Source organism: Bos indicus x Bos taurus, chromosome 6 (genome assembly GCF_003369695.1).
Source record: "Bos indicus x Bos taurus breed Angus x Brahman F1 hybrid chromosome 6, Bos_hybrid_MaternalHap_v2.0, whole genome shotgun sequence".
Lineage (NCBI taxonomy): Eukaryota > Metazoa > Chordata > Mammalia > Artiodactyla > Bovidae > Bos > Bos indicus x Bos taurus.
In genome coordinates, this window is record NC_040081.1 from 43,575,460 (window position 1) to 43,588,748 (window position 13,289).

General features: G+C 39.5%; 1 protein-coding gene across 8 annotated transcripts in view; it reads right to left on the reverse strand.

Annotated features, from left to right (window-relative positions):
• The window catches only part of PPARGC1A (PPARG coactivator 1 alpha), a 713,764-nt gene that overhangs the window by 13,407 nt on the left and 687,068 nt on the right, over positions 1–13,289 (reverse strand). For all 8 annotated transcript variants that reach the window (XM_027544177.1, XM_027544179.1, XM_027544174.1 and 5 more), the window contains 3 exons: positions 8,379–9,297; positions 7,713–7,814; positions 7,441–7,561 (listed from right to left, as the gene is read on the reverse strand). In XM_027544177.1, the coding sequence (XP_027399978.1) occupies positions 7,441–7,561; positions 7,713–7,814; positions 8,379–9,297 (1,142 nt within the window). The remainder of the gene's footprint in view (positions 1–7,440; positions 7,562–7,712; positions 7,815–8,378; positions 9,298–13,289) is intronic.

A 13,289-nucleotide genomic window follows, 5' to 3' on the forward strand; every position in this document is an offset into this window, starting at 1 on the left:
CCGCACTGCCCCTCCCTCCTCTCCATCAACATACATACTGTCTAGAATTACAGTGAATTCAACAACTGTTTCCTTTCTGAGACCTCAGATGAGTTTTAGTTCCTATTATAAGTTGCTCTAATAGAACAGTCTACTTCTCTTTTGTAATTCTGTGCTGTTGTTTAGTCACTACCTCTTATGTGATGCCATGGACTGTAGCTCACAAGACTCCTCTGTCCATGGAATTTTCCAGGCAAGAATACTGGAGTGGGTGGCCATTACCTTGTCCAGGGGATCATTCCAACCCAGGGATCAAATCCATGTCTTCTGCATTGGCAGGTAGATTCTTTACTACTAAGCCACGTGGGAAGCTCCTTGTGCCCAATTATAATTAAATATTAATAGCTTATTTAGTGTTCAATGTCTTCAATGTCTATATCCCCATACAATGAAAACTTTATGAAAGCAGTGACCATATCAGTCCTATTGACTACTTATTTAAGAGTACACAAAACAAGAATCTTCTCAATGCATATTTATTGAAAAATCAATCGATAGGCAACTAATCATTTTCAAGACCTAGCTCCATACCTTTCATTACATCAAAGGTGCCCAAGTGTGGCCCTTACTCCTTGAAAGTCTCTAAGACAATGGAGAAGGAAAACCATGTTTGGCGCTTTTATCATAGGAAAAACTTTGCCCAGGTAACCTCAGCTGGGTGTACTAATACAGGTTTCCATGATTCATTTTACAGGGTTAAGTGTAAGGACTCACTTTTTTCACTCTGCTGAAGCAACTGGTAAAACACAATTCCTTTGACAGCAGTTATTGAGCCTACATAACTGACCAGATGAAGTATAGCAGGCAGAGTGGGCTGCCCAATTCACTTCCATGTAGATTGTATGTCTCAGCTGAAGGCTGTGATTGTGTTGTTGCAGAGTACCCAGCACATCCTGGAGGTCAATAAATATAAAGGGAGATATCCCGGGGCAATGCTGTACACTTGAACAAGGGAATCATCACATCACATTCCATTCTATTTATGCAGCCAGCTCCCTCCAAACAGCCCAACTTGATGGGACTGTTATCTAAACTTCCTGGCGCCTGCTGGCATGAGTGTTATGCACTGTTTTTTTTTTTTTTTTTAATGAACATTTTTAGGAAGGTTACTACTGTATAGAGGAAAAGGAGGGAGAAATGTAGAAGAGAGCAAAAAAAACTTGAACCATCATACAGAAATTGCTCAGCTACCATTATAGGAATACACACAGCCTATGTTCATCTTCAAGGAAATTCAAAGTTAAAGCGAAAATCGACCATATGCACGTCCATATGCAGACATATCGGGATAGTCTCTGAATTGCTTCTTTATACGAAACTATATGCAACAATAATCCCACAAAGAAAATAAACCAGAGGACCTTTTATATCAGATACTGATACATTCTGTGGTAAAAAGAAGACACAACCTAGATAGGAGAGACAGAAATAGAAATGGCTGGTCCACAATCCCTTAAAATCACCTATTTGACTGTCAATCTCTTTTTATATAACACAGGAATGGGACCACGTCTTGTTACCTTACAAAGACCAGACACTAAATACATGTTGAAATTCTCATTTGAGAAAATGATTAGAGTGTTTGGTTTCCTACTGTTAAAAAAAAATGAAATTAAAAGGCATCTGAAGGTCTAAAAAGCAAAGATAAAAATCTTCCCAAGACTGGCCAAAATGTCTAGTGAATAATCAATTATTTTTAACATGTTGCAGTTTTATTAGACAGATGAATAGATTCCATATCTTTAAAAAACCTTAACACTTGCAGCCAATTTTTCAAGACATTAATTTCTAAACAGGAGATGAAAGGAAAAGAAATCAAAATGCCTAATAACATTTCCAACTTCTTAAAGGCTTGGAGGAACTCTAAACCTTTGGAAAAAACCTCCTTGAAAAATGATTTTCAGACCAGTTTTCACTATCAAGGAGGATGGGACATTTATCAAGTATCTTTTAGCTTCAAGTTTTACAAAAGCTAGTTTGCTAATGAGGTGGATAATAAAATTGAAGATTTGTGTTGCATTAACAGGTATGGTAAATCCTCATTACATCAAGACAGGGGATAAATAAAGAAAAAAATGACTGAATTAACTGACTTTGCAGCATCAAAATCTCTATCAGAGAGTGTAGAGCTGCCCAGTTAGCTATATGACAGTTGTTTCTCATAAAAAAAAAATAAGCAAGTCTTGGTAAAAAGGGTTTGAAAATTAGTGTTGAGATTAACATTTACTGAATTCTAACAGATGCCAAAGTATTGTGCTTCAGTAAGTGCCTACTACTATCTAAGGTTGGATAAATTTGAATAAATCCAGATTAGTCTTAGCTAGAACATGGAAGCAATCTAGATGTCCATTGACAGATGAATGGATAAAGAAGTTGTGGTATATATACATAATGGAATATTACTCAGCCATAAAAAGGAATGCATTTGAGTCAGTTCTGATGAGGTGGATGAACCTAGAGCCTATTATGCAGAGTGAAGTAAGTCAGGAAGAGAAAGATAAATATCATATACTAATGCATATATACAGAATAAATCTGCTATATTTGCAGGGCAGTATTTATTCACAGGACAGCAATGGAGAAGCAGACATAGAGAATAGACTTATGGACATGGGGAAAGGGGAGGAGAGGGTTAGATATATGGAGAGAGTAACAGGGAAACTTACATTACCTTACATAAAATAGATAGCCAATGGGAATTTGCTGTATGTCTCAGGAAACTCAAACAGGGCTCTGTATCAACCTAGAGGGGTTGGATGGGGAGTGAGGTGGGAGGAAGGTTCAAAAGGGAGGGAATATATGTATACCTATGGCTGATTCATATTGAGGTTTGACATAAAACAATAAAATTCTGTAAAGCAATTATCCTTCAATTAAAAAATAAATTAAAAAAAAATCTAGATTAGTCTCCTTAAAAGCTAATACACAAATAAGAGCAAGTAAACACCATGATGAGTCAGAAAACATGAAAACCATAGACTCAGAGCACATATAACTACTTTTGATAGAACTGAAAATTTCTAAATAGTGCATTTATACTCATATTATAACATATTCACCCATATGGAACAGCTCTTGAAAAGGCCTGAACAGAAAACGACATTATTTTCCCCAAAAAGAATAACTACGAGAAATTAGACAACTATTTTATTTTTTCATTTGGAAGAAGCTGATAATTTTCAGGGATGAGCCTCTGTTTCTGGCTCCTAGGCTGCATACTGACCAATGGAGAAGAGAAAAGAAATGGCATAGTCATTGCCCAAGCACATCTGGTTTTGGTTTTAAGCACTGAGCCATTTCATAATGTCTAGATTTGCCCTTTAAATTAACATCCTATTATCATGTTTTCTGGCAGGAAACTGTAGAGATTGCAAATGGAGTTGGACTTAGAACTTCACGAGAAATTAGAGCAGTGACAGTTAGACATTAAATACTAGACTCTGGCTTGCAGAGTTCTAATATAACCTGAATTATTTCAAGCCTGTGAGACTGAGAAAAGCAGAGGATGAACTGGTTTTTGAGATCATTTAGATGAAAACTGGACAAAAGCAGCGACTTATACAATGACAACATTCAACCACAACATATGATTCTGTGTTACTAATTACTAATTATTAGTCCTTTCTTAGCTGTCTGATTTGGTGCACCGAAGTTGGTCTGAATAAAGACTTTTGGACACATACACAGTAAAAACCTGATAGATGACCTACACTATCTCCTTCTTATGGAACTAAAGAAAAAAAAAGTCAATAGGGACCACAAGACAAGACAGCAAAGGTTAACTTTGTAAAATACCTGTTACGTGATTGTAACATTTTTTTCATTTCCTTCTGGAGTCTCTGTTTTGCTCATCCCCTGATTATAAAATTGATCTGAATTAATGAATAAATCAGCATTCCACCCAAGATATTCCAAATGTAATTTGCTATTCATTCATGACTTTAAGAGTGTCTCAGAAATCTGAATGAAAATCACCTACATGACCAAATTAGGCAAACTGTCCTAATTCCTTGAACTGTTTCATGAATGAGTTTTCAAGATAATCTAGCCAAATGAGTCAAAAATCATTGCCTTTATCTCCTTGCCCAACTCCATAAAAATACACTTTGCAAATGCATTATGGCACAAGAAAGCAGATCATTTTCAGGAAGGAAATCAGTCAGAAAAACTTCTTAAGGGTAACCTCATTAAACAGTTCCACTATGCCTTCAAGATATTCTTCAAAATCTTCATGATGACTTACAAGACTCTTCAAGTATCTGGCTACCGGGGAGCCCCCCAGACTCACCTCCTGCCTCTTCTGTACCCTAGCCTTATAATTAAATGACTAGCAGTTTCCCAATATATCTTGCTCTTTTCCAGAGACTTAGTATGAGCTAAAGTATCTGCCTAGAATAGTTATTTGCAATAAAAATATAATGTACCATATGTAATTTTTAAATTTTCAGAGGCACATTTTTTAAAATGTAAAAAGAAACAAATTTAATTTTAATAATGTATTTCACTTGGCTCAGTACAGCCAAAATATTATTGTTTCAACTTGTCATTGACATAAAAAGTATTAATGAAGTATTTTAAACTCTTTTTTTTTTGGTACTGTCTTCAAAATTCAATTACACAGTGTATTTAAATTTGGGACTAGCTTAATTAGCCTCCTGGCTGATGGCTACCACACTGGACAGCTCACATGGAAAGAACCTTTGCCCTCTCCTCCCTTTAGATTTCAAATCAATCTCACACTCTCTAGGGATGCCCTCCCTCATTCCCAGGGCTGGGTGCCCACCTGTATGCCACTTCAGTACCTTAGATACATTCTCTATGACAGCAATGAACACATTGCGTATCTTTACCAGTCAGTGGACTTGAAGCCCCTAAGATGTGGGGATGAAGTCTTACCTAATTTTGTATCCCAGGTACCTAACAAATGTCTCTCACATAGTCATGTGTTTTCACTTATATTTACAGAAATACCATCTAATTGTCCAACCGGTTAACTGGTTTAACAGTTAAGTCCCAAATCTTTATATTAATCTCTTACTATCTGTGGGTCAGTGTGTTAGTAAATAATTTCTATGTCTTATTTTTCTTTTTTAATTTGCTTTTTAAAAAACAAAAATGAAAATCTCAAAGCCAAAATTCTCACAAACATCTAGTTAATTATAATGACTTAATATACGTCAAGTTGACATTTGCACTATAATTGCCTTCTTTCAAAGGGAATTGATATTGTCTTAGTCAAAAGATTAACCAAGGAATTTGTTAACATCTGTGACACCAAGGAAAGGCAGGGTGGTATCTGCTTCCAAACTGAGGCTAGTGGCCTCAAGAGTGCTTTTGGCTCTGGCATCTATGGAATACAGAGTATATTACAGATGAATCACAGTATTGATCTATTTGCTCAGAGCCAAACTAGCAAAAGGAGCCCTCCTTCCCTTTCTTCACCCAAGTAAGTATCTGGCACTATATTATCTTTGGAAAGAATAATAAAAGCACATACCATTTATCTATATTTATCTACTCAGCTTTGATTATAGCTGTGTTACATTTTGTGCAAATGAGCAAACATATGACACAATAATTTCTCTCTTTAGTGTCACTCTTCTGGGAAGACACATGAAGAGTTTCATCAAATATGAATTTGAAAACACTGAAATAGCTACTTACTTACATGCTTACTCAACATGACTCTCTTTGGTATATATGAACTGCTTTGTAAACTATATGGCACTCTGTAAATGTGAGTTGTTATAGTTACTCAACAGGCTATTAATTAAAAACAGCAAAATTAGAAAAGCTGAATTTTCCATTTTTATTCATCTTGTTAAATGTTAACTAAAGATACTCTGGTAGATCTTAATATTACAGCTAATTTGAAAGTTGAGAAAAATGAGGGAAAGTGCTATAATTTTCACAAGGCCTTTAATTTGGTCTTAGGTAGATTCAAATTTAAATGGCAGCAAAGCCCTAGACCTTTAGCCTACATATTCAATTACTTCTCCCTTCTTTCTCCTTGAGTGCCTGAGTTAACAAACCTCTCAGTTAACCTTTTTCCTCCAGCTGATAACTGTTGGCCAATGCTTGATTTGGACTTTATTAGTCAGCTCTTTTATGTAGGTTTGTCAAGAATCTTTTGATGGCTGTTGGTTGTATTTAAGGTAGCATATCCATCATTTCCCTAAGCTCTGGCTGGAGAAGGCAATGGCACCCCACTCCAGTACTCTTGCCTGGAAAATCCCATGGACGGAGGAACCTGGTGGGCTGCAGTCCATGGGGTTGCGAAGAGTCAGACACGACTGAGCAACTTCACTTTCACTTTTCACTTTCATGCATTGGAGAAGGAAATGGCAACCCACTCCAGTGTTCTTGCCTGGAGAATCCCAGGGATGGGGGAGCCTCGTGGGCTGCCGTCTGTGGGCTCACACAGAGTCGGACACGACTGAAGCGACTTAGCAGCAGTAGCAGCAAGCCCTGGTTAGCTTGTATGCAAGATGTATCAAAAGTTGATCTTCACTGAAATGATACTTAGCAGCTAACAGACAGCAACTGCAATGAACAAAACAGTGCCATTTCTGATCGTTGAGCCATGGCTTCTTGGAGTACCAGGTTGTGAAAGTCCTCAAGGTTCTCCTGGGGCTCAGTGGGAAAGAGTTCCTTAATCAACTAGGAATGTCTGCCTGGGACAAGTACTGGATGCTGACAATTGGAGGACCCAGTTTTTGCCTTCTAAGATCTGACAAACAGAATGAACTAGACTCCTATTATCTAGATCCTTATCCCAAAGGGTCAGTAGTGTCCATGTGTCAAGTAAACACAATATCCTACAGTAAGTGGTGCTGAAATCCATGATAGGCTATTGAAAAGTAGCTCATAAGAAATGTGGATGTCTGAGGTGTTGACCCAGCACAAGGAAGAAGTAGGGACTTAGCAAATCTTTTTCTACCATTGCCTTTAAATCTTACTCAAATACAGTCTCTCCATGGACAACACAACCCTCACATCTGCCAAAAAGATGAAACCATCCAGTGACACCTCCTCATTTTCCACTCAGAGCAAAAAGCAGTAGAGAACAGTATGAAGAATTCATCTTCTAGGTCAATGGGACCAGTATACAGCTCTCCTTCTATTTTTAGAAACAAAAGTCAAATGCAATAATGAGCTTCCAGATGAGTGAAAAACAGGTAGTATGGAGGAGAAATACACGGACTTATTTTGTTTTCCAGTAATCAGTGTTAAGAGGGATTGAGGTGTCACTGATGCTAAAGCCAAAAGTCTGAGTACTGCATATTCTAACAGCATCCTTACCATATTTTCTAATCTATGCCCATCACATCCCCCCAAAATGAGAGAGAGAGAAAAAAAGAAACCCTTCTGTAAAATGAAAGTAAGCTCCAGGCTGCTTACAATTGCCTTCTGCCTCTGCCTCTCCCTCTGCTTGGCCCTTTCGGATTCCCGCTTCTCATACTCTCTGCGGTATTCTTCCCTCTTGAGCCTTTCGTGCTGGTACTCCTCGTAGCTGTCATACCTGAGAAACATAACTTCACCATTAAGTCAACCACCTCCATTTGCACGAGCAAAATGAATCATAAACTAGGGAGGGGGCAGGGTTTTGGACTACATTTTGTCATCTACTCGAGGGATAAGAGGCACGGAGGGAGGCGAACGTGCATCATTACCTGGGCCGCCGGCTATGGGGCGATCTTGAACGTGACGCGCACAGGGGCGAATTTCGGTGTGTGCGGTGTCTGCAGTGGCCTGACTCATAGTAGTAGCAAGATCTGAGAGAGAAGGAAAAACAAAAAGGGCATTTGCAACTGCCAGCAAAACCCAGTTTATCAGCATGACTGAGTAGCCCCTGGAATTCTGTCTTAACATAAACCGGCTTTCAGTTCCCAACTACTAGTGAGATTTCCCAGTGAGTGTGCGAACCTCTAGTCAGCTTAAAGGTCTGGGAGTGGTGACATGTTCTCTTGCAACATCTCTTATGGATGTGACTGCTGAACGCCAGCCTGGTACCCTGTCAGCTTTATCTTGCATGGATCTCAACTATTCTGCACAGAGCAGCTCTCCAGGTAATGGAAAAAGTTAGATGAGCAAGTTTTCTACAGATTGCTCTCTCTGGTCTGACTGGTTCATGTGCTGTGCTCAATGAGGACAGATTTAAGAGAAGATGGGGTAGAATGTATGGGTAACAACAATCTCCTTAGTTCCGGGAACACCAGGAACATGCTGTTGAGGGGCTGGGCTGCTGGTGGGTTTTAAATGCTGTTTTTTTTTTTGTTTGTTTGTTTTTTAATTCCTGGGGATATCTTAGGCTTTGGGTGGGTTTTGACAAGGTTTACCTTGAAGAAGATCTACTGCCTGGGGACCTTGATCTTGACCTGGAATATGGTGATCGAGAACACGACCTGTGTCGAGAAAAGGACCTTGAACGAGAGCGCATCCTTTGGGGTCTTTGAGAAAATAAAGATTTGGGTGGTGACACAGAATCTCTACACGGAGAGTTAAAAGAAGAACAAGAAGGCGACACATCGAACAATGAATAGGACTGCGTGCCATCCCAAGGGGAGTTCAGTTTATCACTTTCATCTTCGCTGTCATCAAACAGGCCATCCATGGCTAGTCCTGAATTTATAAACATAGGTAGTTTGGAGAATTGTTCATTACTGAAATCACTGTCCCTCAGTTCACTGGTCTTGTCTGCTTTGTCGTCAAAAACAGCTTGACTGGGATGACCGAAGTGCTTATTCAGCTCAGCTCGGATTTCCTGGTCTTGGAGCTGTTTTCTGGTGCTGCCGGGAGAGACCTGCCTGCTCACCTCCGCGGTCTCTCTCAGGTAGCACGGGTCGGAATCTGTGGAAGAGTGTATTTGCCCCGGCCCGTTGGAGGAGGGGGCATCTTTATTTTCTAGTTGTCTGGAGTCGTGGAGCTCCTGTGATGTACTAACGAGTATTTCCGTTTTGGAATTAATTGACTGACAATAGTCATGGTCACCAAACAGCCGGAGACTGGGCCGTTTGGCCTTCCTTTCCTCGTGTCCACTGGTGAGCACAGAGGTCTTGCTGAGCTGTGCGTACAACTCAGACTGCTCGGGCCCCTTCTTGGTGGAATTACTGCCTTGGGTACAAGAAGACTCACTGTACCGGGCCTTCTTGGATGGTGGAGGTACCACAGTCTTGCAAGAGGGCTTCAGCTTTGGAGAAGCCCTGAAAGGGTTATCTTGGTTGGCTTTATGAGGAGGAGTTGTGGGTGGAGTTAGGCCTAAGATAATAAAAGGAAAAAAAAAAAAAATGAGGAGAGAGGGAAAGAAAAGAGATAGAATGTTGTTAAATGCCAGGACACATTTTCCTCACTTCCCTAAGATTTCAGTCAATGGTTAAAACTCACAGAAAAACAAAGGAAACTAAATTCCTGATAAGACCTGAAAAAGTGACTCTGTCCCCGGAAGCCTCTGTCACCAAGGAAAGACAGATATGCATTGCAAGACTGCAGTGAAAGCCCTGATATTTTGTATTTCAAACGCAATGCTAACAGCTCTTGCTTCCCAGGAAACATGAACGCATCACCACCAGGCAGAACCAAAGTTCAGGTTCACAAGGGTAGTCTGTCGTCTGTGTTATGGAAAATGAATGCAGTGGTACTCAAGGGACTCAGTGAATGGCTTTGGCCATGTTTGTCTGCAAAGAACACTGGGGAGGATGCAAGGCTGGTAGGAATTTTTGTACAATGAAAGATATCTACCTGTGGTGCCAAAGATTTAGGTAATTTAAAAAAAAAAAAGGTGGGATGGCAGCAAATGCAGGGCAGGGTGGGGAAGCCATAGGCAACTTCAAAGTTCAGTAAAATATGGTCTGTGAAGGCAGGGCACCAGATGACTCTACAACCTGACAGCAATGATTCTTTGTCTCCACAGTTCATTAACTTAGTAAACCATGGCTAATGTAGGTATAATACATTCTTGTAAGCATAACTAATACATTCTGTCTAAAATATGGTTCTGCAACAGAAACCTAAGTGAACAGTAACACTAAATATTGCAGTGCCGGCGGACCATTTTATTTGGAGCAGCACGTCGGGGTAGATTATGAGGTTGAAGGACTGAAACGAATCCAAGCTTTGGCAACTAGCTAATTAAAAAAAAGAGAGAGAGAGGAAAAATAATGGAAGAAGGGGGGACATCTGTAAATTGTTGCCTTTCCTGCTTTTCTACAGAAGGACAGAAAATTCCATCAGAAGTCTTGGTGGGAGACTGTGAAGGCTGGTTGGCTCTGTCAGTTTCACCCCGAGTAAGTCCTGCTCAGCCCTTTCTGCCCAGGAAGAAGAATTGTGGAATGGCTGGAAAGTTGAAGGAACTTTGAAGAAGGGCAGGCTGCAGTTCAAATGACTTTATGCTTACAAGGGAACATTTTAGTTTACAATACACTTTTTATTTAGGAGGATGGGTGAATGCTATTCAGCAGAAAAGAACTTCAAGTCTGCTAAGAAGCCTGGGGTGAGACTTAAGGCAACTGCACATTTCAAGGAAAATTCTACCTTGCTGGAACAAAAATATGTGTATGTGTATATATATATATATATACGCACACAAGTAGGTCACAGACAGCCACATGAAGTTTTGGTATGAATAGGAAGACACTGCCTCTCTCCCCTACTTTACAAGAAAGAAAGGAAATTAATATTTTCCTTAAAATGAAATATTTTTACACCAATATTTGGCAATATTTATCACACATAGCTAATTCTCCCCAAATGAGGGAAAGACATGAACAAAAATACAAAGAGGTGTGACTTTGGAAATCTATCCCAGTTCAGAAAGACAGGGAAATGCAAACACAAAGAGAAGCAAACACTGCTCTTCCTCTGTGACACATCTGAGTCTCAGAAATCTTCCCTTTATTAGCAGCCTACTGTATGCCTGCTCCCCCTACTCTTGGCTTAGAGCTAATAGAGAGGTCACATTACTGAATGAAGCTCACCCTTCTTGTGTTCTCTCTTCATAGACAAGCGTATCTTTTACTCAATCAAAAGAAATTCCTATATGGCCAATTTTCTCTCTTCCTTCCCCTCCTCCGGCTCCTCCTCCTACTTCCCTTCCTTTTATCTTCTCCTCTTGCTTTTCTTTCTTTCTTTCTTTCCCTATCTATCTCCCTCCCCTCTCTCTTCTTGTTCCCTCTACCCTTTGCACTGCCATGTTCATATACACCAGTTTCTGTTAACACTACACGCTCTCCTGCCTTCAATTACCACTACAACAAATTTAAAGATACCAGTTCTCAGCAAAGAAATGACAAGATTTCAAATATTTCTCACAGGAAGCTAAGATGCTCAAAGAAATAATGATGAATAATCTCTCTTTACTGAGTAAATAACAGTCAAATATTCCAAATGACGTAGCCCTTGAATTAGAGGAAATGACATTCAACATCCCCAAATACAGCTCCATAAATCTTTTCATGATACTCTGAATTGGGGTAATTTTTACTTTTCTAATAATTTACTGCCAGGATCACTCACTTATCAGATATTGCTATATTTTCACGCTTATCTCTTTCTGAATGTGAATTATATCTTGTCTCTTCAAATAGATTAGCAGCTCTCAGAGGAAATGTTGCTTGGGCTTATTTTTGCAAAATGTTTCACTTGTTTTTATTTTTCTAGATCCTCCTTTACTCGTAGGTGTTCCATTTCAGTGGCCCGAGGATCACTTGGGAAGCTGGTCAAATATTTTTAATGACACAGTTCACAGACCACTTATGGACAGCCACTGTCCTGCCGTGTCTGGGTGGCACGTTGCCTTGATCTTAGGTAGATGTATTTTGACTGACATTGTAGACTTATAAAAAGAAACCCCAAACTTCAGAAACACCAAATTAGGCCACTATTAAAGAGAGACTAGTCCTAAAAATAGCTCAGCTATCTAGGGATTTTAAATATAGAAATTCTTTTTCGTCTTGAACATTTGAAACCCTTGTCCTAGTACCTAAGCTCATTATCGCTTAAATAACTGATTCTCAAGTTGCTCTTGGGAGTGCCGACACCCTGAGTAGTTTCTTAGAGTTAAAAACAAAGCCTTTCACGTCCTTCACATTTTAGATGGGCCGTGGTGATTAAATAGACATTCACTGAGGACCTACTATGTGCCAAATAACCTACCAAATGCTGGCATTTCAGGATTCAGCCCTCAGGACTTCATAAAGAGATGACTCTTTAAAATCTGCGGTAAGTTCATGTTCTTGTGTATCTGCTTAAAATTTACAGAAATACCATAAGATAACCAGATAGACCTTATGAGTGAAAACATCAGGGTGATAAGCTTCGATTGGCACTGCTCATTAAAACAAATATAATACTCACTTAGTTGATGGAAGTTATTTTTGGATTAGGAGTAGGTGGACAGGAAAAAAATAATTCAGATCATTCCCTAAACTTTTTACTTTTAACTGAAATCTTTTTTCATTCAAGGAGAACATCCCAAAGCAAGACTGAGACATCTTGAGGGTCACAAGAGTTTGTGGGACCAGAGTCTCATTGAAAATCTATTTCCAGATAGAGTTCCTGAGATCCAGAGCAAAACAAAACAAAGTGAAACAGAGGTGTCAGAAGTATTTTTTGTTTTTTCTAATGTGATGTCCAAAGTTTAGGAGCCATGGACAGGACAGGGAACCCTTTGCTGCTCCTGCACTAATTTGATTTCTCTAACCCCATCTCCTCCATCCAGAAGGTTCTCCCTTGTGGTAGGAGGGCAGTCAATACTCAATTCCTTAATGCCACTACTCCTGTCATCTTCCCACTAATCGCCAGACTCTCAATTTCATCCCACAAGCCTAAATCAACAGTGCTAATGCCTCCCATAACCTCTGGATTATTTCCTGTGTGTTGATTTTCTGGGGAATGTGTACATTTTGGTGTTGACAGTACAAGGTATATTCCATGCTCTCTCTTGAACTTAGCAGGTTTTGATAGATTTATGTGAGGACAGATGGCCATTACAGGCTGAAGGCTGACAAGAGGCAGTTCAGAACATTGTTAACACACTTGCACAAACTCTCAGCAGTGCAGCACTGTGCAGAATGTAATTCAGACTATAGCTTTTTTATTGCTGCCTATTTTCTTTTGTCAAAAGAGCCTGCTGTGCAGAGCAACAAATGGCTGCTATTACCCAGAATGTAATGGGTGTCAGACAAATCACGTAACACAAACAATCAAGAGTATGTAGGTCATATTTCAACAGAGCACAACCTTAGCAATATTTA